At 40.1% G+C, this 26565-nt stretch overlaps 1 protein-coding gene across 3 annotated transcripts in view; it reads left to right on the top strand.

Moving 5' to 3' along the window:
• The first annotated feature begins 2158 nt into the window (after nt 1-2158).
• The window catches only part of STIL (STIL centriolar assembly protein), a 59781-nt gene continuing 35374 nt past the window's right edge, over nt 2159-26565 (top strand). For 2 of the 3 annotated variants that reach the window (XM_032247510.1, XM_032247511.1), the window contains exons 1-8: nt 2159-2681; nt 5594-5680; nt 13152-13259; nt 15763-15875; nt 16376-16563; nt 18005-18252; nt 21683-21766; nt 23679-23765. In XM_032247510.1, the coding sequence (XP_032103401.1) occupies nt 5637-5680; nt 13152-13259; nt 15763-15875; nt 16376-16563; nt 18005-18252; nt 21683-21766; nt 23679-23765 (872 nt within the window). In that variant the 5' untranslated portion in view covers nt 2159-2681; nt 5594-5636. Of the gene's footprint in view, nt 2682-5593; nt 5681-13151; nt 13260-15762; nt 15876-16375; nt 16564-18004; nt 18253-21682; nt 21767-23678; nt 23766-26565 lie in introns of those variants that run through there. The other variant, XM_032247512.1, reaches the window with a different exon arrangement.

Raw genomic sequence — 26565 nt, 5'->3', positions numbered from 1 at the left:
ATAGGGCAAAAAGGAGGAAGGGAGCTCTCTGGATGTTTCTGGGTTTTTTTTGAGATAGAGTCTTGCTCTGCACTCAGACTGGAGTGCAGTAGCACAATCTCAGATCACTGCGACCTCCACCTCCTAGGTTCAAGCAATTCTCCTGCCTCAGCTTCCTGAGTAGCTGGAATCACAGGCATGCCCCACCACACCTGGCTCATTGTTTTGTATTGCTAGTAGAGATGGGGTTTCACCATATTGGTCAGGCTGGTCTTGAACTCCTTGCCTTGTGATTCACCCTCCTTGGCCTCTCACAGTGCTGGGATTATAGGCATGAGCCACTACGCCTGGCCGTGGAGGTTTCTTTTATAAGGGCACTAATCCCATTCATGAAGGCTCTGCCATCACGACCTAATCACCTCCCAAAGGCTCCACCTACTTACTATCGTATTAGGGGTTAGGATTTCAACATATGAATTTTGGAGGGAACACAAATATGCAGTCTACAGCAGTTAGAATATAGGATCTTGGATGAATTTTTCCATTTATAATTTTTTTCTTGTTATAACATTGTTTATGCAACAAATTAATACTTGAAAAATATATGACACATTGGAAGTGGTTATCTGTGAAGGAAAGTAAAGCACTTGGAAATTTGAAAAATAAAACCAGTAGCTTTTCTCTGTAAGGGCAAAAAATAATAGCAATTCCACAGTGTCTTGAAATTACACATAAATATATATGAACAGGGATCAAAGATTGGTGTGGTATATATTCACTCTATTTAAATTGGCCTGTCATCTATCAATTATTCATATTTGCTTTGGGTAATTATCTCTTATTACATAGCCTATAACATTGTGCCTTCCCTGTTCTATGCTTATCATGTCCTTTCAACTCCCCATACCATCTAGCACAAAGCTTAGTATATAGTAGGTCTTTTTTTTCTTGATGGAGTCTCGCTCTGTCGCCCAGGCTGGAGTGCAGTGGTGCAATCTCTGCTTATTGCAACCTCCACCTCCCAAGTTCAAGTGATTCTTATGCCTCAGCCTCCCAAGTAGCTGGAACTACAGGCTAATTTTTGTATTTTTAGTAGTGACTGGTTTTCACCATGTTGGCCAGGTTGGTCTCGAACTGCTGACCTCATGACCCGCCTGCCTTATGATACCACACTACATTTAGTTGTCACATCTCTTTAAGCTCCTCTTGACTCTGGCAGTCTCTCAGGATTTCCTTGTTTTTGATGAGTTTAATAGTTTTGAGGAGTACAGGTCAGGCATTTTACAGGATTCCTCACTATTGGAATCTGTCCGTCTTTCTCAGGATAATACAAAGTTATAGGTTATTGGGAGGAAGACCACAGAGATACAGTGCCCCCTGACCTTTTTTTTGAATGGAATCTCACTCTGTCGCCCAGGCAGGTGTACAGTGGTGTGATTTCACCTCACTACAACATCTGCCTTCTGAGTTCAACCCATTCTCCCACCTCAGCCTCCCGAGTAGCTGGGCCTACAAGTGTGCCCCACCACGCCCAGCTAATTTTTATATTTTTTGGTAGAGATGGGGTTTCCCCCTGTTGGCCAGGCTGGTCTCGAACTCCTGACCTCAAGTCACCCACCTGTCTCAGCCTCCCAAAGTGCTGGGATTACAGGCGTGAGCTACTGCGCCCAGCTTAAAGTGCCATTTTAATCACATTATATCAAGTGTGCATAGTAGTCTTGGTGCTGTGGCTCATGCCTGCAATCCCGGCACTTTGGGAATCCAAGCACTTTGGGGCCCCAGTACTTGAGGCTAGGAGTTCAATACCAGACTGGACAATATATAATAGAGAGTACGTCTCTACTGGGAAAAAAAAAAAGCTGGGTGTGGTGGCACCATCCTGTAGTCCCAGCTACTTGGAGGCTGAGGTGGGAGGATCACTTGGGCCCAGGAGGTTGGGGTTGCCGTGAGCTATGATTGTGCCACTGCACTCCAGCCTGTGTGATTTCCAGTGAGACCCCGCCTCAAAAAAAAAAAAAAATTATGTCACTAAGACAGATGGCTTCCTAGGAAACAAACTAGAAGAAATCTAGAACTTGAGAGTAAGCGGTCAGAAAAAGGAAAAATAAAAAACGTAAATTTTAAAATAAAAATTAAAAAGTAAGAAACCGGAAGAACTCTAACTTCCTCTGTCTTTTGTGCTTTCATGCAGAGTTTGAAAACTGTTCTTCCGGTGTCCGCTTCCAGTCGCCGACCGATGACTGTCGTATAGGGCACTTCCGGCTTCATGAGCCAGTAGCTCCTCAGTCTACCTAGCTGGGCTTTCCATTGCGCTTGCGCAAGGCCTACCCCGCCCCGGAACTTAACCGTTGAGGAAATGGAGGGTTTAAATCCTCAGAATCTTGATCCTGGAGCGCCGAGTGCGCCTGCAGTTCTCTAAGAAGACTTGGGATTGGTCGAGCGAGGAACGAGTGCGGGACGCTGATTGGTTGGGAAACCAATACGTCACGACGACCGTGCCCGGGGCTCCAGCACCGCCCCCGCTCCCTGACTGGCGGAGTCTCTGACCAGTCAGCGGGCGAGGCGCGGCCTTCGGTTTCGCGAGCTTGTGTTTGCCGCCTCAGTTCCCGCGACCCCAACGTCCCAGAGGCGGGGCCGGAGTCGGCGGAGGCGCTCCCTGGAGTTGGTCCCTACCAACAGACCCCAGCTCTGCGGAGTTTGAGGTAAGTGTAGTTTTGTGTTTCTGGTTCCCCCTGAAGGACGGCAGCGAGGCCCGGGGAAGGTTGGTGGGTAACATTCAAAGCCCTGTAGTGGGTTCAGTCCTCCAGGAGCCTGGAGCCTATGACGAGAACGGGACCTAGTGGGAGAAATTAAGCGGACCACTAATTCCCTGAGCTAAGGTATGTGAAAGTGTTTTGCAGTCGATAAGGTGCCATTTAAAGTTGTTTTTACGGTGGGAATTTCTTGAGGACTGAAACCTTGAATCCTCGCTCTTGCATTCCTCACAATTTCTGGCTCAGATTCTGATCAGCTAAAGTTTGATGTTCATGGCCTACTGGAAGTAAAGTGTAAACAGCAAAGTTCGAGAATGCTGTGCGTGTTAACACAGAGACGGCAGTCCCATCACCAGGGTGTCTGCGAGAAGATTTCACAGAGGAAGTGACATTCGAGTTGGATTGGGAGGGATGGCGGGGGTTTACCAGGATATTCCCAGTTAAGGGAGCAGCCTGTGCAGATACTGAAACTGGGGGACTGAAAGGAGTTCAGTTTGGCTGGAATGTAGGGTGAGTGGATGGGGGTTCAGGTTGGAATAATAGAGTGGGGCTGGATTGTAAAGGTCCTTTATTCTGTATATAAAGAAGAGCCATCGGCTATTATTTTTATTTTATTTATTTTTCTTTTTGAGACGGGTTTCGTTCTTTGGCCCAGGCTGGAGTGAAGTTATGTGATCTCGGCTCACTGCAACCTCCGCCCCCTGGGTTCAAGCGATTCTCCTGCCCCAGCTTCCCTAGAAGCTGGGATTACAGCAACACCCCATCACGCCCGGGTGATTTTTGTATTTTTAATAGAGATGGGTTTCACCATGTTGGCTAGGCTGGTCTCGAACTCCTGACCTCAGGTGATCCACCCGTCTCCGCTTCCCAAAGTGCTGGGATTACAGGCGCGAGCCACCATGCTTGGCCTCAGACAGTTTCTTTCTTTCTTTTTTTTTCTTTGACAGTTTCTTTTTGCTAGAATTGATACAGAATGTGCAGGACCTAAAGAACTTTAAGACTTGAAAGAATATAGGACATAGTAAACTGTAAAGAAAGGTCTATGAGGTCTGTGTTTTGCTTTGCTAATACTTAGATGGAACTGTCCAGCGGGCAGTTAGAAATACGGATTTGAAACAGCTGGGCGTGGTGGCTCATGCCTGTAATCCCAGCACTTTGTGAGGCTAAGGCGGATGGGTTACTTTAGTCCGGGAGTTCCAGACCAGCCTGGGCAATTTGACGAAACCCTGTCTCTACAAAAAATACAAAAAATTACCCAAGTGTGGTGGTGAACAGCTGTGGTCCCAGCTATTTGGGAGGCTGAGTTGGGAGGATCACCTGAGCCCAGGAGGCAGAGATTGCAGTGAGGAGAGATTGCACTACTGTACTTCAGCCTGGGCTACAGAGAAAAGAAAGAAAGAGAGAGAGAGAGAGAAACTCAGAAGACCAGAGGAAGGAAGGGAGGGAGGGAGGGAGGGAGGGAGGGAGGGAAGCGGGGAGGAAGGAAGGGGTAAAACTCAGAAGCTAAAGGTTTGCTATAGATAGGTGGATATAGAAGCAGTGGGAGTGAAGGAGAGTACCCAAAGAGAGCATGTGGAGTTTAAAAAAAGAACAATGGGGCCCGGTGTGGTGTGCCTGTAATCTCAGCACTTTGGGAGGCTGAGGCGGGCGAATCTCAAGGTCAGGAGATCAAGATCATCCTGGCCAACATGGTGAAACCCCATCTCTACTAAAATACAGAAAAAAATTAGCGGGTGTGGTGGCGGGCGCCTGTAGTCTCAGGAGGCTGAGGCAGGAGAATCTCTTGAAATTAGGAGGCAGAGGTTGCAGTGAGTGGAGATCACACTACTACGGTGGCTCACTCCTGTAATCCCAGCAGTTTGGGAGCCCAGGCAGATCATGAGGTCAAGAGATTGAGACCATCTTGGCCAACATGGTGAAACCTGGTCTCTACTAAAAATACAAAAATTAGCTGGGCGTGGTGGCACATGCCTGTAGTCCCAGCTACTCAGGAGGCTGAGGCAGAAGAATCGCTTGACAGCACTTTGGGAGGCCAAGGCGGGCAGATCACGAGGTCAAGAGATCGTGACTATCCTGGCCAACATGGCCTGTCTCTACTAAAATGACAAAAATTAGCTGGGCGTGGTGGCGTGCGCCTGTAGTCCCAGCTTCTTGGGAGGCTGAGGTAGGAGAACTGCTTGAATCTGGGAGGCGGAGGTTGCAGTGAGCCGAGATTGTGCCACTGCACTCCAGCCTGATGCCTGGCGATACAGTGAGACTCTGTCTCAAAAAAAAAAAAAAAGAATCACTTGAACCAGGTAGGCGGGTCATAGTGAGCTCGGATTGCACTCCTGCACTCCAGCCTAGCAACGGAGTGAGACTCCTCAAAAAAACAAAAACAAAAGAAACTGATTTTTCCCTGACACAAGTCAATTTGTGGGAATGCAGTATTTTTTTTTCTGCTGAAGATTCTTTAATGACTTCATTATAGGCTTAATAAATACCTAGCCCAAATCATTCTTTTCTCCTGCTTCATGGTTTTATGAGAGTTGTAAGGCAAAATCTCATACATTTAATATTACCTGCTCTACCCAGCTCACTAAGTTGATACGAAGGTTTTGGGGCAGAATCTGAGCTTTCCTTAAGGAATAGATATATTTGTAGATTTTACTGCCTAGAATAAGTATTAACAGTAATTTATTGGCAGAATGACTCTAAAGTATGAAAATGATTGTCAGAATCTACAAACATTTAATCTTGTTAATCTATAGTTACATTTCATATAAGTAACCTAATTTTGCCTGTAATTTTAATGTGGTTAAATCATATTTTTCTTCCTTGTTTTTAATCATTCATTAGTAATATTCTCTTTAATTCTTTAGGATACTGAGGATTTGAAATTTTAAAAATCATTCACCAGATATCATGGAGCCTACATATCCTCTTGCATGGCCCCAGATGAATACCAGGTATAGGTGTATTTTTTAATATGTTTGTTTTACAGCTGTTCACATAACTGGGGAACATAGGTTGGAAGAGAAAAAGAACAGAATCTTAAAATCAGGAAATTCTGGGACCATATTCAAGCTCTACCACTTGTTAGGTGGGTCACCTTGATCAAGTGAACTAAGCCTCAGTTCCTCATCTGTAAAATGAGGATGGTAATCTGTCTCACAGAAGATTATTATGAAGGGTTAAATAAGATTACTAAACTAGAGGGTCTGGTACGTAATAGGCACTCAGTAAATACTAGCTATGTTCCCTCTATTTTAGTTACACGGATCTTTTTATTGATGGGAAATAGTACCTGAACTTCTTAGGAGGCTAAAAAATTACATGGGTTTGTTTATTTCCTAAATAAGTGGGAAAATGGTTGGGTTCCTTCTCTCTTACAAATACTAATTCCTTGATGGGAATAATTTCACATTAGACATACCAAGTTTCCTCAGATGTTCCTAAGCTTTTCTGGGAAGTAGGAGCTTGCCACCTGTCTCCCAGTTTTCTCAGTCTGTCATTACTATGGGAACTGGGCAAGTCGGCTTGTATTGTTTGGCTTTTTGGATTATTTATTGCTCTTTTTTTCCCCTAGGGAACAACAATTAATGCTGACATGTGAATTTTTTTTCTTCCAAACTAGAATTGCATTCATGAATTGCCTTTATTCTCTGTAATGTCTTTCCTTGTGCCAGATGTTCTTGATGAAGATAATGGGAAACGTGACCCAAGGAGGCTATCATATTCCTTCTCCTTTAATTTTGGCCTTTGTGTTCTACCCCATTGCCACCCGTTATTTGAAAATTTGTCGGTGGGCAAGGTGGCTCATGCCTGTAATCCCAGCACTTTGGGAGGCTGAGGTGGGCAGATTGCTTGAGCTCAGGAGTTCAACATCAGCCTGGAAAACATGGCAAAACCCCATGTTGACAGAAAAATTTTGTCAACATCTATTCTTAGAAAGGTACAGTTGTGGCCGGGCGCAGTGGCTCTTGCCACTTTGGGAGGCCCAGGTGGGCGAATCACGAGGTCAAGAGATGGAAACTATCCTGGCCAACATGGTAAAACCCCGTCTCTAGTAAAAATACAAAAAAATTAGCTGGGCATAGTGGTGCATGCCAGTAGTCCCAGCTACTAGGGAGGCTGAGGCAGGAGAATCGCTTGAAACCGGAAAACAGAAGTTGCAGTGAGCTGGGATCACGCCGCTGCACTCCAGTCTGGCAATAGAGGGAGATTCTATCTCAAAAAACAACAAAAAAAGAAAGGTACAGTTGTGTAACAAATTCAATATATTGTTTTTAATTATTAAAAAATTTTATTAGCGTAATCAGTAAAAAAAAAAAAAAAAAAGAAAAAATTTTTAAAGTTTTGTGGGTACACAGTAGGTGTATATATTTATGGGGTACATGAGATATTTTGATAAGGCATGCAATGTGTAATAATCGCATATGCGAAATGGGATACCCATTTCCTTAAGCGTTGTGTTGCAAACAATCCAATTGTACACTTTTAATTATTGTTATTATTATTTTTACTTTTTTGGAGGCACAATCTCACTTTGTTGCCCAGGCTGGAGGGCGGGGGCGCCATCTATGCTCACTGCGATCTCTGCTTCCCAGGTTCAAGTGATTCTTGTGTCCCAGCCACTTGACTAGCTGGAATTGCAGGTGTGTGCCACTGTGCCCAGCTAACTTTTATATTTTTAGTAGAGATAGAGTTTCACTATGTTGGCCAGGCTGGTCTTGAACTCCTGGTCTCAAGTTAACCACCTGCCTTGGCCTCCCAAAGTGCTAGGATTACAGGTTTGAACCATTGTGCCTGACCAGGAATGTATTCTTTTTTATGGCTGAATAGTACTTCACTGTGTATAAATACGACATTTTCTTTATCTGTTTATCTGTTGATGGACACTTAGGTTGCTTCCAAATATTGGCTATTGTGAACAGTGCTGCAGCAAACATGGAAGTGCAGATATACCTTCGATATACTGATTTCCTTTCTTTCGGATATATTCTCAGCAGTGAGATTGCTGGATGATATGGTAGCTCTATTTTTAGTTAGTATTTTTTTTTTTTTTTTTTTTTTTAGACAGAGTCTCACTCTGTTGCCAAGGCTGGAGTGTAGTGGCACAATCTAGGCTCACTGCAACCTCTGCCTCCTGAGTTCAAGTGATTCTCCTGCCTCAGCCTCCCGAGTAGCTGGGACTAACAGCCCATGCCACCACGCCTGGCTAATTTTTTGTATTTTTAGTAGAGATGGGGTTTCACCATGTTAGCCAGGATGGTCTAGAACTCCTGACCTCAAGTGATCCGCCCACCTCTGCCTCCTGAAGTGCTGGGATTACAGACATGAGCCTCTGCACCTGGCCTATTTTTAGGTTTTTTTGAGGAACCTCCAAACTGTTCTCCATAGTGGTTATATTAATTTACATTCCCACCAACGGAATATGAAAGTTCTCTTTTCTCCATATCCTCACTATCATTTGTTATTGCTCATCTTTTGGATAAACTGTTTTTAATTTTATTGTCAGATTGACTATGGAGTCAAATTCATTTCTTACATTTTAGGCAAGATATATAGTCATGTCATTTAAACAGTTATTCCTGGTTTATTCAACTCTCTAGTTTCTTTCACTTATTTAATGACCTCTGGATTTCTGTAATCTCTGGGGTTTAGGACAGCAGTTCTGATTAGTGTGTGTGTGTGGGAATAGCATGTGACAGATCTCTTTGAATATTTGAAAAGAGCCATAAATCTTATTCCCTAAGAGACAGCACTTACAGGCCGGGTGCAGTGACTCACGACCTGTAATCCCTGCACTTTGGGAGGCCGGGGTGGGCAGATCACCTGAGGTCAGGAGTTCAAGATCAGCCTGGCCAACATGGCAAAAACCCATCTCTACTAAAAATACAAAAATTAGCTGGGCGTGGTGGCACATGCCTGTAATCCTAGCTACTTAGGAGCCTGAGGCAGGAAAATCACTTGAACCCAGGAGACAGAGGTTGTAGTGGGCTAAGATTGTGCCACCGCATTCTCTGGGCAACAGATTGAGACTCTGTCTCAAAAAAAAAAAAAACAAAGCACTTATATACATACATGCAAAATTTTGCACCCAGCTTTGAGGCACAAGTTTGTTTGTGACTCCTCTGCCATTAAAGTCTGCCTGTATACTCCAGATGAAGAAAAAGACTAATAATAGCGTTTATTGAAGTCTTGAAATTATGTCCTAGGTGCTATGATGAGAAATTTGTGTGCATTATTATTTAATCCTTACAACAAACCTATGAGACACAAGTACTATTATTTTTATTTATGTATTTATTTATTATACTTTAGGTTCTGGGATACATTTGCAAAATGTGCAAGTTTGTTACATAAGTATACATGTGCCATGGTGGTTTGCTGTACTCATCAACGCATCATCTATATTAGATATTTCTCCTAATGCTATCCCTCCCCCAGCCCCCCACTCCCCAGGTACTATTATTATCCATATTTTTTGTTTTAATGAGGAAACTGTAGCAGGGATAGATTAACCAATTCAAGGTCATACAGTTAGTAGGTGATATAGCCAGGACTTAAAGTTGGCTTGACTTCTGCTCTATACTGCTGAGGAAGTAAACCTGAAGTAGTGTAGGTTGGGCTTTAACGGTACTGTGAACTATTGAGGGTAAAAAAGAAATAGCTAACACTGAATACTTACATGAAGTAGAAATTGCTTTGAGCACTTTACATATATTGACTCATTTAATATTCACTACACCTCTACAAGGAGGTACTGATATTCCATTTAATATGAGGAAAGCAAGGCAAAGAAAAATTAATCAATTTGATCATGATCACACAGGTAGCAAATTTTGAAGCCAGGTTCTAGACCCAAGCAGTTGATTTCCAGCCTCCTTGTGTTATACTGCCTCTTACTGATAGATAAGTGATAAATATGAGAGACAGAAATGAGAGTCTTGTTACTTACTAGCTTTGTGACTTTAACAAATTTCTTAACCAGACTGTCCTGTCTCACAATGAGGGGATTAAAAATCCTTCATATACCTATTATGAACTCAGCATATATAAGGATTTGAAAACACAGAGCAGAAATATGATGGAGCCAGAATTTGAACCCAAGCTCGAAACTACTATATAATTCAGCTTTTACAAGTATAAACTTTGAAATCAGATGCACTTAAATTCAGATCTCAGCTCTGCTATTAAATTGCTTTATGAAATTAGGAAGGTTACATTTTGTTATCAGTAGAGTGTATGATAAAGTGTTTCTGGAACTTTTAGTGAGAAATGGTAAAGTGGTATAGCTATGACTTAAGGTTGACTTCTACTCTACTACTGAGGCAGTAAACCTGAAGTAGTATAGGTTGGGCTTTAGAAATACTGTGGACTATGATGTAGCCCAGTATTCAATACATATATAGAACACTGTGTGTGTGTGTGTGTGTGTGTGTGTGTGTGTGTGTGTGTGTGTGTGTGTGTGTGTGTGTGTATTAAAAACTGTGTTTGTGTGTGTGTTTATAAAGTGCCAAGTAGAATGCCTAGTAAATGGAAGGTGATCAGTAAACTGAGGCTGGTGTTTGAGTTGAGAAGCTTCATCAGATGATACATGAAAGTAAGATCTTTACAAAAGAAAGAGGTTTTTTAAAAAAGATCTAGAACTAGATATTCTTAGTATATGGTAAATATTCTATCGGTTTAACTATTTAATCATCTCCCATCATACAAATGCATTATTGTAGGTAGCTCTATGTGAGAGCTTTCTTGCTTTACTTTCATGTTACTTTGGATGATATTTTTCTCTCTGGTCTCTTTTTTTCTCTCCATTGTCTTTTTTTTTTTTTTTTTTTCGAGACAGAGTCTTGCTCTGTTGCACAGGCTGGAGTGCAGTGGTGAAATCTCAGCTCACTGCAACCTCTGCTGCCCTAGTTCAATAAATTCTCATGCCTCAGCCTCCTGAGTAGCTGGGATTACAGGCATGTGCCACCATGCCCAGCTAATTTTTTTTCCTGATGGAGTTTCGCCCTTGTCACCCAGACTGGAGTGCAGTGGCGTGATCTCAGCTCACTGAAACATCTGCCTCCTGCGTTCAAGTGATTCTTGTGTCTCAACCTTCTGAGTAGCTGGGACTACAGGTGCACCACACCTGACTATTTTTGTATTTTTAGTAGAGATAGGGTTTCACCATGTTGGCCAGGCTGGTCTCGAACTCCTGGTCTCAGGTGATCCACCTGCCTCGGCCTCCCAAACTGCTGACATTATAGATGTGAGCCACCAGGCCCAGCCCCACTGTCTTTTTCTTATTGTGGTTTTCTTGTGTTATATACTTACGTAAAATGAAAACTTTTTGATGGTACCCTATGTGATTTAATATTGAAACATTGCTTTACACTGCCCCTGGGATCTTTGTTGAGGAATTATTTATAATTATGTCCTTTTGATGCTTTAGTAATTAAACTTGTGCTGTATTTTGGTATTCCAAAATACCAAATTTGGAAACACTGGAAAATAATTAAGAATCTATTAAGATTTTTTTTTGCTATTCATAACTATTGGTTATTATCTAGCACTTATCTGGACATTAGTTCAGAAAGACAGATTTTAGGCCAGGAGCCATGGCTCATGCCTATTATCCCAATGTTTTGGGAGGCCAAGGTGGGAAGATTGCTTGAAACCAGGAGTTCAAGACCAGCCTGGGGAACATAGGGAGACCCTGTGTCTACAAAGAATATAAAAGTAAGCCTCACATGGTGGTGCACATTTGTAGTCCTAGCTGCTTGGGAGGCTCCATTGGGAAGATCCTTTGAACCCAGGAGTTTAAGGCTGCAATGAGCTATGATTGCATCCCTGCACTCCAGCTTGGGCAACAGAGCAAGGCGCTGCTATTTAAAAAGAAAAAAGAATAGAAAGATTTTAGTTTTAAATTTAAATGTAAATTTATGATTTATATTCACTTTTTGTTACTTAAAAGGAATTTTATAGGATTGTTTTGTTCTTTATTTTTGAGACAGAGTGCACTCTCGTGTGAGCTGGAGTGCACTGGTGCTAGCTTAGCTCACTGCAACCTCCGCCTCCCAGGTTCAAGTGATTCTCCTTGCCTTACTCCCAAGTAGCTGGGATTACAGGTGCCTGCCACCACGCCCAGCTAATTTTTTTTTTTTTTTTTTTGAGACAGAGTTTTACTCTTGTTTCTCAGGCTGGAGTTCAATGGCATGATCTCGGCTCACCGCAACCTCTTCCTTCCAGGTTCAAGCAATTCCCGAGTCACTGGGATTACAGGTATGCACCACCACATCCAGCTAATTTTGTATTTTTAGTAGAGATGGGGTTTTTCCATGTTAGTCAGGCTGGTCTCGAACTGCTGACCTTGGGTAATCCACCCGCCTCAGCCTCCCAAAGTGCTGGGATTACAGGCATAAGCCACTGCCCCTCGCCTTTTTTTTGTATTTTTAGTAGAGACAGAGTTTCACTGTGTGACCAGGCTGGTCTTGAACTTCTGACCTCGTGATCCTCGCAAAGTGCTGGATTACAGGCATGAGCCAGTGTGCCCGGGATACCTTGTTCTTTTTTAAAAACTTGTGTATACATAAATTTACATATGCATATATTAAAAATGGACAAATACGCCAAATTTTGAGTGCTTGTTCTCCTGATAGTAGAGTTACAAGTAAATTTTCTTTTTTAAAAAATATTTTTTGGGCCAGTCTCAGTGGCTCACACCTGTAATCCCAGCAGTTTGGGAGGCCGAGGCAGGCAGATCACGAGATCAAGAGATCGAGACCATCCTTGCCAACATGGTGAAACCCTGTCTCTACTGCAAATACAAAAATCAGCTGGGCATGGTGGTGCATGCCTGTAGTCCCAGCTACTCAGAAGGCTGAGGCAGGAGAATCGCTTGAACCCAGGAGGTAGAGGTTGCAGTGAGCCAAGATCACGCCACTGCACTCCAGCCTGGTGACAGTGCAAGACTCCATCTCAAAAAAAAAAAAGAAACAGTATTTTTTTGACCAGGCGCGGTGGCTCACTCCTGTAATTCTGGCCCTTTGGGAGGCTGTGGCAGGTGGATGACTTGAGGTCAGGAGTTAGAGACCAGCCTGGCTAACATGGTAAAATCCCGTCTATACTAAAAATACAAAAATTAGCTGGGCGTGGTGACACACACCTGTAATCCCAGCTACTCAGGAAGCTGAGGCAGGATAATCGCTTGAACCTGGGAGGCAGAGGTTGCAGTGAGCCCAGATCACGCCACTGCACTCCAGTCTAGGTGACAGAGAGAGACTTCGTCTGAAAAAATATATATATATATGTACATTATATATATAAACTCTTTGAAAATTACAAAAGTAATCTGAAAATACCATCATTTTAAAGATAGTTAACTGTTTCATACCAAATATCTACCAAGTTTGCTATTCCTTGTGCTTTAATTTTATTGTTTTTTAAAAGGTTTCCTTCAAGCAGAATGGTACCTTTCCACTTTCCTCCATCAAAATGTGCACTTTGGAATCCAATGCCAGTTGGAGATTTCATCTACTTACATCTCAGTTACTACAGGTATAACATGTTTCTTTTTTTCAACTCAAACCAGTATAAACAAGAGAAATAATACAAAGATGTATAAGGCAAAGTTGATTACTATGATCAATTACTCAGATTTTCTCTACTTTTCTTTTAGAAGCTCCTCTCAGGCTAAATTTTCCTTCTGCTGCTTCTTAACATCTGTTCCTTGTACTTTTGAGAGATAATCTTAATTTCCCAGCTTGATGCAAATTCTGAGTATTGTAGAAATTCAAAAGAGGTGAAATATAAATACAGAAAATGTTTTTTGTGTTAGCATGGTGTCTTTGTAGAACATTGAGAAGGTTAAACCAATTTTTGACTGGATCAGATTAGAAGGAATTAGAAGGAATACTTTCTGGATCAGAGCCAGAAAGTATTCAGGCTCAAAACTATTTAGCAGAGAAGGGTGGTACCATTGACAAAAATAGAGAGAGTCTTATGGAAGTTCAACTAAATAATTGTTAGACCTGTTTTTATTTTTTTTTATTGTTGTCTTTTTGTACATTTTGAGTACATAAAATCGTGTAGTTACATCTGGGACATGAAAGAAAGACAAGAAAGAAGTTTAGGCATAAAGTAATAGAAAATAGATCTGTTGAGGTTTTATACATAAAAGTTACTTGTTAAAAATAGTATTCTTCTATTTTTTTTTTTTTTTTAATTTATTTTTTCACCTGGGTGCAGGTGGGCTGAGGTTGAAAAGGGAATCAGCTAAAAGTAGTATTCTAAGATGGATGGATTATTGTAGGGAGAGCTTAGAGTCAGCCTAGCGTCAAGATGCTTTTCTTTAATCACATAGTTGTATACTATAATGGTTTAAGGTGCTATAACTGGGTTGGGCGTGGTGGCTCACACCTGTAATCCTGGCGGCACTTTGGGAGGTTGAGGCAGGAGGATTGCTTGAAGCCAGGAATTTGAAACGAGCCTGGGCAACAAGGTGAGACCTTGTCTCAATAAAAAATTAAAATAAAAGTTAAAAAAACAAAGTAAGAAAAAAAAAAGGTACAGTAACTGGAGCCAGACTGCCTAGGGAATCAAATCCTGATTCTACTACTACTTATTTATGTGACCTCAGTAAAATAGCCAAGGATCAGTTTCCTTATTTATAAAATGACTGTTATAATACCAGTTTCATAGTTCTCTTGTAGGGGTTAAATAAGACTCTGAAGCAATTGTCACAGCCTAGAATAGAAAGTGTTCCATAAATGTCATCTATTATGTATATTATAAGGACTTAGAGCAATGTGGCAGTATTCAGATCAAGAGGAAAGAATGAAACAAGGTGTTTCGAAGAAATAGTTTGTCGTATTTGATGATTGCCTGAATAGAGGAACTGAAGGAAAGATACAAGCCAGAAAGTATTCAGGCTCAAAACTATTTAGCAGAGAAGGGTGGTACCATTGACAAAAATAGAGAGAGTCTTATGGAAGTTCAACTAAATAATTGTTAGACCTGTTTTTATTTTTTTTTATTGTTGTCTTTTTGTACATTTTGAGTAATTTCCATTGTTTTTCAAGTCTGCTTATTTTCTCTTTAGCTATGCTTAGCTGCCATCTCACCTATTCGTTTAGGTTTTTCAAATGTGGCCATGTACCATGTATATGAAAGGATACTTACAGTATATATGCATAGTTAATAGAATAATAATATACATTTGTGTGCCTGTACCCAATTATAACTCATTGAATTTTTACAAATTATATTTTTTATTTCTGTAAGTTCTGTATGGCTTTTTTACTCAAATTTGCCTGGTCTTTTTTTCATAGTATCTTATTCCTTCCTCATATTTTGGTTTTCCTCTTACATTTTTAAAAAACATTTAAATCATGCTATATTTTGTATTCAATACAATAGTTTCCCCACTTTAGACATGGTTTCACTGTCCATGGTTTCAGTTACCCACAGTACGGTACAATATAGTATTTTGAGAGAGAGACTACCTTCATACAACTTTTATTAGAGTATACTATTAAAATTATTCTATTTTATTAGTTATTGTTGTTAATCACTTACTATGCCTAATTTATAAATTAAGCTTTATCATAGATATGTATGTATAGGAAAAAAACATAGTAAACATAGGATTTGTTACTATCTGTGGTTTCAGACATCCACTGGGGGTGTGGAACATGCCTCCCAGAGATAAGGGGGCACTACTGTAATGCTAATATCTGAAGCCCATACACAGTATGTAAACAAATTGATGTGACTGTTTTCAATCAAAATTTACTTACCAAAACAAGAGACCTACCTGCTGAGTTCATAAAGCTAACAAAATGCCTGGAGAACAGCTATAGTTTCAATGCCTGTTTATTGCCATTCTAGTTTCTAGGTTGCCATCCCTATCCCCTGCCTTTGACCATGGGATTTTCTGACAATGATCTTTTTGTACATTTTTAAAAATGTGTGTTATAATTTAGACAGCATTTTATGGTAGGAGGGTTTTTTTTTAAGATATGAGTTCCACCATATTCATAAAAGACTTGTTATTTTTCAGAAATCCAAAGCTTGTGGTGACTAAAAAGACCATCCAACTTGCTTATCGTCATGCTAAGCAGAATAAAAAAAATTCGTCATGCTTTTTACTTGGTTCTCTGACAGTAGACGAAGGTAATACACTTATAAAAATTGACCAGTGCTCACTCTGTAATCCCAGCATGTTGGGAGACTGAGATGGGAGGCTGAGGTAGAAGGCTGGCTTGAATCTAGGAGTTCAAGACCAGCTCGCATAACTTAAGGAGACCCCATTGACACAAGGAAACATTTTTTAAAAGTTATTTGTATGACTGCAATTGAATTTATTGGTTTGGCCAACTATTTATTGTATTTGCTTTGTACCAATTTTCTTTGCTGTGTACCAAGGATATGAAGATGGGTAAAACTATCTATTACAGACTTTACTATCTGGTCACATGGAAGAATATATAAGCAAATAAGAGTTTTGTATACTATTGTAAGAGTTTAGTATAGGGTAAGATTTTAGTTTAGTACTTAAAAGTTTAGTAATACTATTGGTATGAACAAAGTACTTTCCTAAATGTAGCCTTGCTTGGTTGATTTCGCATTTTTAATTAGTATGCTATATCATGGCTGTCATTTTTGTTCTACAGATGAAGAAGGTGTGACATTGACAGTAGATCGCTTTGATCCTGGTCGAGAAGTACCTGAATGCTTAGAAATAACCCCTACTGCTTCTCTTCCTGGGGACTTTTTGATTCCATGCAAAGTTCATACTCAAGAACTTTGTTCAAGAGAAATGATAGTTCACAGTGCAGATGACTTTAGTTCAGCTTTAAAGGTGAGATTCATTGATAACTTGATTATTCTTAATTCAACACAAGAATCAAACTATGTTTAATATGTTGTATTTTAGTAAACCCATACTTGAGAATTATTAATAATAATTTGATTAGATTATTATGGGCCTAAAATCCAACTAAATGTGTTTCTGAGGGCAAAAATTCTAGGTAAGTGATATGAGTGTCATTTCAGAAGAAACAGTGTAATCAAGATAAGAAAATTCAAGATATACTTAGGGTAATGTTTAGGGTATACATTTTTGCTGAATTTGTGGGTAGTCAGACTGGAGTATTAGTTTGGTCAGATTATAGAGAGCCCCAACTGGGCATGGTGGCCCATGCCTGTAATCCCAACACTCTGGGAGGCTGAGGCAGGTGGATCACTTGAGCCCAGGAGGTTGAGGATGCAATGAGCTATGGTCACACCACTGCACTCCAGCCTTGGTGGGAGCAAGACCCTGTCTCAAGAAAAAAGAGCCTTGTCTCCCAGCTTAAGGAATTTGAACTTTGTCATGTGGACCATGTAGTAATTGAAGGTTCCTGGAAAAAGGAAATACTGTCAAATCAGAAATAGTTAACCTGATAGGCTGGGCTGACGGAAGTTAGAGAGAGGAGCCATTGTAGTAGTTGGGTGGGTACGTATTACAGAGGGATTGATTAACCTATAGTACAATGGTAGCTGTGAAACTAGGAAGGACATAGTGGACATGAGCAAATACAGAGGGAGAGCTAACTTCACAATTTGTGGTAACAAGAAAGGAATCAAAGAGGAATGGACTTTAGATTCTCTGAGACTGAATCAGAATTATTTTATGAGGCCAGGTGTGGTGGTTCACACCTGTAATCCTGGCACTTTGGAAAGCTGAGGTGGGTTGATCACTTGAGGTCAAGACTTCAAGACCAGCCTGGTCAACATGGTGATACCCCATCTCTAGTAAAAGTACAAAAAATTAGCCGGGTGTGGTGGCACACATGTGTAAAATCCCAGCTGCTCAGGAGACAGAGGCAGGAGAATTGCCTGAACCTAGGAAGCGGAGGTTACATTGAGCTGAGATCCCACCACTGCACTCCAGCCTGGGCAGGAAAGCAAGACTCTGTCTCAAAAAAACCCAAAAAGATTTATTTTATTACCATTTTTTCCCCATGTAGTAAATATTTATTGGGGGTGACTACCCAATAAGACTTAAGTGCTGCTGGGATATTTATAATGGGAATGTGTAGTGGAGCTTGGGACAGTAAATCTTATTTTCTTTGATATAATTATTCACATAATCTTTTGGTCATGTAGAGTAAATAGGAACTGAAATGTTGTAAATCAGAACTCATTTAATTTTATTAGTGTAAGATTTTATATATATATATGTACCAGTAGAAAGTAAACTTTAGAGATATGGACACATTTCAAAGTTTCTAAATAATTATTTAATATTGATTTCTCAGGCTCTACAGTGCCATATATGTAGCAAAGATTCCTTGGACTGTGGTAAGCTGCTTTCCCTAAGAGCTCATATCACTTCCAGGGAGAATTTGGACACTGTGGATTTTGACTTGCACTGGGCAGCAGTAACTCTAGCAAATAACTTTAAATGCACACCTGTGAAGCCCATCCCCATTATTCCAACAGCTCTGGCAAGAAATTTGAGCAGTAATCTGAATATTTCTCAAATTCAAGGGACTTATAAATATGGGTAAGTAAAAGATACATTAATCTAAATTTTAGTTGGATTAGTATATTTTCAGAATGTCCATGTAATATGAAATAATTGTGCAGTTTATATGCTAGAGATACAGTGGCTTGCTCAATAACTAGGGAAAGTAAAAAATGAAGTTGTTTATTTTTGTTGAATGTAAAGCTTTTTTTAAGTTGTGCCACCACCTACAAAAAATTGGTAGTAGGGCCCGGCACGCTGGCTCATGCCTGTAATCCCAGTACTTTGGGAGTCCCAGGTGGGCGAATTACCTGAGGTCAGAAGTTGAAGATCAGTCTGGCCAACATGATGAAACCCCTTCTCTACTAAAAATACAAAAATTAGCTGAGCATGGTGGCGCACACTGTAGTCCCAGCTACTCATGAGGTTGAAGTGGGAATATCGCTTGAACCTGGGAGGTGGAGGTTGCAGTGAGCCAAGATCTTACCACTGTACTCCAGCCTGGGCAAAAGAAACTCCATTTCGGAAAAAAAAAAAAAGACAAAATTGAGTGGGCATAATGTTTGATGCCTGGAGAACTCAGTTCTTTTTTGAGATGGTGTCTTGTTCTGTCACTGTAGTGCAGTGGTGTGATCTCAGTTCACTGCAACCTCCACCTCCCGGGTTCAGGCAATCCTCCTACCTCAGCCTCCCAAGTAGCTGGGATTATAGGTGCATGCCATCACACCTGGCTAATTATTGTATTTTTTTTTTTCTTTTTCTTCTTTTTTTTTTTTTTGTTTCTGTCTTCAGTGTTTCCAGCTGATAATTTTTGTACTTTGATAATTTTGTAATTTTTGTAGAGATGGGGTTTCACCATGTTGGCCAGGCTGGTCTTGAACTCCTGACTTCAAGTGTTTCTCCTGCCTTGGCCTTCCAAAGTGCTGACTTTACAGGCATGAAGACCTCAGTTATTAAAAAAAAAAAAAAAAAAAAAAAAAAAAAATTGTAGTCTGTCATGAGAGTAAAAAAAAAAAAGGTGGTGATAAAAATTATATTAAAATTGGTTAATTATTATTTCAAAATGTAAGAAATTATGTTCTATATTGTTCTTCATATTTTATTTAGGTTTAGGTCATTTTTTTCTTAACTATAATCTGACTAATTATAAACCCAAGGGAGGCTGGTGAATTTATTTATAGTATGGGGTTTTAACTATGAATCATGAACATTGCAGATAGAGAAAGGAGATAATTAAATAAAAAGTTACAGTACGCTTGCTTACCGAATTGCCAACTACTTGAGGGTGGAGTTTCTTCACAGAGCTGGATTAGAATCCTCTCCAGTTTTTAATTAATCTATTGTCTACAAATCTAGGTTAGACAATATAAGCACTCTCTGCTTTAAAGTTTGACCAGAGGCCACTCCAAGTATTACACTTCTGGCTTCATTTCCCAGTGACTCCACCCTAGTTCCTGTTAGGCCTTTAGATCTAAAAATGTTTGCCAAAGTACACTCAATTCGAAGCCTTATTCTCTAAAAATACCTCTTCAGAACCACATTCTCCCCAGAGTGGTACTTTCTGATTGGAGTGGCCTAAAGGAAAAATTGTTGGCGTATTCCAAAATCATGGAATATTCAAAAGTGAGCAAAAAATGTTTGAGTTAAATGAAACATTTAATTTTCTTGAAGTAATAAAAGTACCTCTCAAGAAGGACATGGGATTTTTTGTTTAAATTAACCAATTAATTTGTTTTCCTTAGTACCCATGCCCATTTACTGGTGTAGCATGAATTTACCTTTCTTGGAATTACTCATCTGTGACTGCTGGGCATGTTGGTAATAACCAGGATGTTCAGTATTCTGTTCAGTTACCTATTCTCCTTGCCCCTTCTGATCTAGAATCATCTGTCAAATTTGTGGCATTTGCTATGCTAGGTGCAATGGCACACAGCTGTATTCCCAGCTGCTTGGGAGACTGAGGCAGGAGGATGGCTTGAGCTTAGGATTTTGAGGCTGTAGTGAGCACTGTGAATAGCCACTGCTCTCCAGCTAGGACAACATAGTGACACACCATCATTAAAAAAAGTTGACATTTGCTCTTTATACACCCTAATATTTACTAGGGCCCATTATGAAATAGGTATTATGTTAGACATTGGAAATAAATAGATTAAAAATTATGCTTACCATCCATTGAATATGTTGACATCTGAACATGGTGTTTTATAATGGAGGTTTATATACAGTGCTGGGAAAGTGGGGGCGGGGGAATGTCCAACTTCCCTGGGGAAATCATGGAAAGCCTGAACTAATTCTTTTAAGGAGTAGGAATTTATCAGATGGGCAAGACATGAGGGAGAACTTTCAAAATAGATGTGTCATTGTTGATATGTAAATCTTATGCCAAATCAGGCTTAGTATTCTTGTCAAAAGACCTGACAAATGTATTGTCTTTGTGTTTTAGTGTTATTATAGCAATACAATATATCATCAGTGGTACTTCCAAGGCCTTATATCACTAATGGCATTGTTTTTGTTTTTGAGACAGTCTCACTGTGTCCCAGGCTGTAGTGCAGTAGCGCAATCTTGGCTTACTGCAACCTTCGCTTCCTAGGTTCAAGTGATTTTCCTGCCTTGGCCTCTTGAGTAGCTGGGATTACAGGAATGCACAATGATGTCCAGCTAGTTTTATTTTTGTATTTTCAGTAGAGACTGGGTTTTGCCATGTTGGCCAGGTTGGTCTCAAACTCCTGACCTCAAGTGATCTGCCTGCCTAGGCCTCTGAAAGTGCTGGGATTACAGGTGTCAGTCACCATGCCTGGCTCACTACTGGCGTTGTTCTTAAAGAAAGACATAACAATAAAATTAACAATTCTACTTTTTTTTTTTGTATTCTAACTTACTGTTAATAATAAATATAATAAATATAGTATAATGTCCTTTTAGGGAAGAGTGAGCTTTTGGGTTTTATCGTGATGGTTCCAAAGTCCTTTGACAGTGGTTGGAGGAATATGGTACATAGAAGGTTGATTATACCTCTCCTAATTCAGCCTCTTTCTGTTAGAAGTCACATCTGTTGCAGTCTTGTCAAATCACTTGGATGCATGAACATTTTCCGGTAATAGGGAATTCACTTCTCCTAAGGAAACCTCTTGGTTCTGAAATTGCCTGCCTTAATGTTAATGCTCTTGATTAAAGTAAATTGTAAATAAAGTTATAGAGCAAAACTTTAAAAAGGTATGTAATCTTCAGTGTCCATTTTAATGTATAAATGTAAGTTTTAAGGTATTAAATCTCTTTAATCTCTTCCTCCTACCAGGGTCTTTTTTACTGAGTCAAATACTTTGAACTGTTTCTTTTGTGTGTGTGAGACAATGTTCATTTGAATTATCTCCCCTGTCTAAAGTATGCTTCAATGTTTAGATTATGTCTTTTAGGTAAAAAGTACATACTTTCAGTTATTTTCACATGAATGTCTTCTGTTTAGATATCTTACCATGGATGAAACACGAAAATTGTTACTTTTGTTGGAATCTGATCCCAAGGTTTATTCTTTACCATTAGTGGGAATGTAAGTATTACATTATTTATGAAAGCCTTATCAGCCAAATATTCAAATGTATATGATAAGCATATGTCTCACTTGTACTATGCATATTTAGATCATTTTATAAAGCCACAAAGGCAAGTAGTTGTCAGGTTTGTTTTTTTTGTTTTTTGTTTTTTTTGAGATGGAGTCTTGCTCTGTTGCCAGGCTGGAGTGCAGTGGCACAATCTCAGTTCACTGTATCCTCTGCCTCCCAGGTTCAAGCAATTCTCCTGCCTCAGCCTCCCAAGTAGCTAGGACTACAGGCGAGCGCCATTACGCTCAGATAATTTTTGTATTTTTAGTAGAAACAGGATTTCACCATATTGGCCAGGATGGTCTCGATCTCCTGACCTTGTGATCCACCTGCCTCGGCCTCCCAAAGTGCTGGGACTACGGATGTGAGCCACTGTGCCTGGCCAAGTTTTCTTATTTTACTAGTAGAATCAGCTAAAAGAAGATTTTGCACAATCTCTCTCTTTTTTTTTTTTTTTTTTTTGAGATGGAGTCTCTGTTGCCCAGACTGGAGTGCAGTGGCAACATATCAGCTCACTACAACCTCTGTCCCCCGGGTTTAAGTGATTCTCGTGCCTCAGCCTCCCAAGTAGCTGGGATTACAAGCATGCACTACCATGTCTGGCTAATTTTTGTGTTTTTAGTAGAGATGGGGTTTTACCATGTTGGCCAGGCTGGTCTCAAACTCCTGGCCTCAAATATCCACCCACCTCAGCCTCCCAAAGTGTTGGGAATACAGGCGTGAGCCATTGTGCTCGGCCAGATGTTGCCCAATCTTAGGAAGAACTCCAATATATAAAAGTTGAATTCTGTGGCCGGGCATGGTGGCTCACGCCTGTAATCCCAGCACTTTGGGTGGCCGAGGCAGGCAGATCACCTGAGGTCAGGAGTTCGAGACCAGCCCGGCTAACGTGGTAAACCCCATTTCTACTAAAAATACAAAAAATTAGCTGGGTATGGTGATGCGCATATGTAATCCCAGCTACTTGGGAGGCTGAGGCAGGAGAATTGCTTGAACCTGGGAAGCAGAGGTTGCAATGAGCCGAGATTATGCCATTGCATTCCAGCCTGGGTGACAGAGCCAGTCTGTCTTAAAAAAAAAAAAAAAAATTCAAATATTCATACACAGAAAAATAAAGTATATGATTTACTATAAAATGACGATTATAGAAAGTGAACACTTAGTATTTGTAAGAAAGATATGATAGGGAGCATTTTCCTAGAGAAGACAAACTTGAGCTACAGCTTTAATTATTTGGATAGTAGAAGGGAAGATTGATGGGGAAGGGAACCCATGTAAGGGAATGGCATGTGCAAAGTGAATGAGAATGCACAAATGTTCTCTAGACCATGAAATCTACTTATAGTTTGCTGTAGTATAGGCAATGGGTTGTTAATGCTTAAGTAAATATTAAGAGCCTTCTGTGTTTTTGACTACCTATATATGTTATATTATTTAATCCTCAGCAACTCTATGAAGTAGTTTTAGTCTACAAACTAGTCTGTGCTATTTCAGCCCATTCTTTACAGTCCAAGCTAATTCCTTCTAGTATACTGCTTTTATCTCTGTTAACCATTTTCTTTGCCACACCTCAGGTAGAAGAGGACAGAGATGCACGTGCTTGCTCTCTTTCTTTCTCTCTAGATATGTATCTATATGTCTGTCTCTATATATATCGATATAGTTATGTAGATACAGATGTCTATATATTTTTCCTCTTAATTATCAGCATGGTGTGGTGTTTTTAGATTTCTTATTAGTAAGGCTCCTTAATGTATGGCTGATAAAAGCCATACATCTACCTTATCATCTTAGGAAGAATGTAAAGTATGCTATATATGTAAATGACTATGGTTTTCAATTTCAATCTTTTTCTTTTAGTTGGCTGTCTGGAATTATACATATCTATAGTCCTCAGGTATGGGCTTGCTGTTTGCGATACATATTCAATTCCTCTGTTCAAGAAAGGCAAGTGATATTTTATTCTGTAGTACTTTATTTTGATCTTTTCCCCCATTCATAGTTTATGGTCTCATTTAAAATTCATGTTATGCCTTAACCTTTTACAATACTTGTAATAAACACGTACGTTAAGAAAAAAACAAACCTTATATTAAATGAGAATAAAACAAGATTTAAAAAATGAGGTTGCAGTATACATGGAAATACCAAGGAATTCACTTGCCTGAGCACAGAACAGAAACCTTTTAGGGGTGAAAAAAAAAAAAAACATATAGATTATCTCCTGTAGCATCCTGTTTTATAATTAAGGAGATTAACTTTCAGTGAAATGACTGCAAATGAGTTTGAATTTGTTACCTTACTGGTGTTTTATTAAGTTTCACAGTGTTGCTACTAATACACCAAGAAATATTTGAGACAAGATTTTTAATTTCCTGGCACTGAAGCCTAAGCATTGGAATTAATAGTTAGGGAAACTTTACTTTTAACCTCAACTCATTTAATTTTAGTTTGTACATGATGCCAATATTTGTCTCTTACATTCTTTGTCTATTAAATGAGAAGGTCTATTTTTATCTACCTTGGGTGGCTATAAAAGACTTCAAAAAAAAAAAACTATATTGAAAAGCCAATACAAGTACATGGTAATAAATTGATGTACATAAATATATACAATAAAATTACATCTCTCTTCCACCCCATTTCCCAAACCCTGTTGTTAGAGGCAATCAATACTATGTGGTATCTTATGCTTCCTTCCTGAAATAGTCAGTACATAGACAAGTATCACCTTTTCCTGGCCTGTAAAAATTGAACCACAAATGGGAACATAGCATCCTTCCTTTTCTTTCTTTTTTTTTTTTTTCCCCTTGAAACGGAGTCTCACTCTCCCCCAGGCTGGCATGCAGTGGTGTGATCTCAGCTCACTGTAACCTCTGCTTCCTGGGTTCAAGTGATTCTCCTGCCTCAGCCTCCTGAGTAGCTGGGACTACCTCCATGCACCACCATGCCCGGCTAATTTTTGTGTTTTTTAGTAGAGATGGGGTTTTACTATATTGGACAGGCTGATCTTGAACTCCTGACCTCATGATCCGTCCTTCTCGGCCTCCCAGGTGTTGGGATTACAGGCGTCAGCCACTGCGCCCAGCCTAGCATCCTTTCTTTTCCGTATGTTGCTTTTTTCTGTATGAATTATACCTTGGAGATCATTACATGTTGGCATATATAGATTTAATGTATATATTTTACAACTGAAGAGTATATAATATTGCATTTTTAAAACTATCTCTTTAGTCTTGCACATAGTGGTAGACTGAACATTTTATGTATACATTTTTGTGTGCATATGCTAGTGTATTTGTAGGATAAATTTCTAAAAGTGTTTTTTTTCTTGGCCAAAGAGTATGTAATTTTAAATTTGGTAGATATTGCCAAATTGCCCTTCAAAAAGACTGCACCAATTTATAATTTTTCTAGCAGTACATAAGAGTGCCTTTTTTCTCTACCTGCACTAACACTGTGGAAGAAATATTTATTGAGCACCTAATATCTATTATGTTCATGATGTTGGGGATGAGAGTAAACAAAATAAAGGTCCCCAGACCAGGCATGGTGTCTCACATCTGTAATTGCAGCACTTTGGGAGGCTGAGATAGGATTGTTTGAGGCCAGGTGTTCCAGGCCAGCCTGGGTACCATAGCAAGACTTTGTCTCTACAAAAAAAAAGAAAACAAAGTTAGCCGGGTATAGTGACACATGCCTGTAGTCCCAGCTATTCAGGAGGCCGATATGGGAAGATCGCTTGAACCCGAGTTCAGGCTGCAGTGAGCCATGATTGTGCCACTGCACTCCAGCCTGGACAACACAGTGAGACCCTGCTAAAAAAAATAAAATAGGCTGGGTATGGTGGCTCACACCTGTAATCCCAACACTTTGGGAGGCTGAGGTGGGTGAATCACTTAAGGCCAGGAATTAGAGACCAGCTTGGCCAATGCGGCAAAACCCCATCTCTACTAAAAAGGCAAAAACTAGCCAGGCGTGGTGGAGCACACCTGTAATCCCAGCTACTTGGGAGCCTGAGGCAGGAGAATCACTTGAATCTGGGAGGCAGAAGTTACGGTGAGCTGAGATTGCACCACTACACTCCAGCCTGGGTGACAAAAAAATAAAATAAAAGTCCTGCAGAGATAGGCAATAAACAGAATAAGTAAAATAAATAGGATGTTAAAAGGGGATAAGTACTATGGAGAAAAATAAAGCCAGAGAGGAGGATGCTGTGTGTCTGAATGATAGTGGCAGGTAAAGAGTTGCAATTTAAATAGGTGATCAGGGAGGCAAAGACTTGAGGTGAGAGTAAGCCATGTCAGACTGTCTGGGGCACTGTCCTAGGCAAAAGATGTGTTAAGTATAAGGACCCTGGGTGAAAGATCACCTTACATCTTCAAGGAATGGCAAAGAGGCCACTGTGGCTAGAGAGGAGTGAAGGAAGAGGGGAGTAGCAGGAGATGAGCTCAGAGAGGTAAGTGGAGGGCTGTTGTTAAACTTTTGACCTTTGCTAATCTGATAGATGAAAAATAATCTTTTCCAGTGTTTTATAACATCATCTTCTAGGAACTGCCTAGTCGTGTCTTTGGCCATTTTTCTCTTAAGTTGTGCATCTTTTCATATTGCTTTGTAAGAGCTAGTTTGTACTAGCAAGCTCTCTCTCTATGTGTAATATGCCTGTAATCCCAGCTACTTGGGAGGCTGAGGCAGGAGAATTGCTTAAATCCAGGAGGTGGAGGTTGCAGTGAGCTGAGAAGTGTCA

Source organism: Sapajus apella, unplaced genomic scaffold, assembly GCF_009761245.1.
Source record: "Sapajus apella isolate SASKATOON/1434 unplaced genomic scaffold, GSC_monkey_1.0 scaffold62, whole genome shotgun sequence".
In the NCBI taxonomy this organism is placed as follows: Eukaryota; Metazoa; Chordata; class Mammalia; order Primates; family Cebidae; genus Sapajus; species Sapajus apella.
The sequence above is the reverse complement of the archived record's forward strand: the minus strand, read 5'-3'. Positions and strand labels throughout refer to the sequence as shown.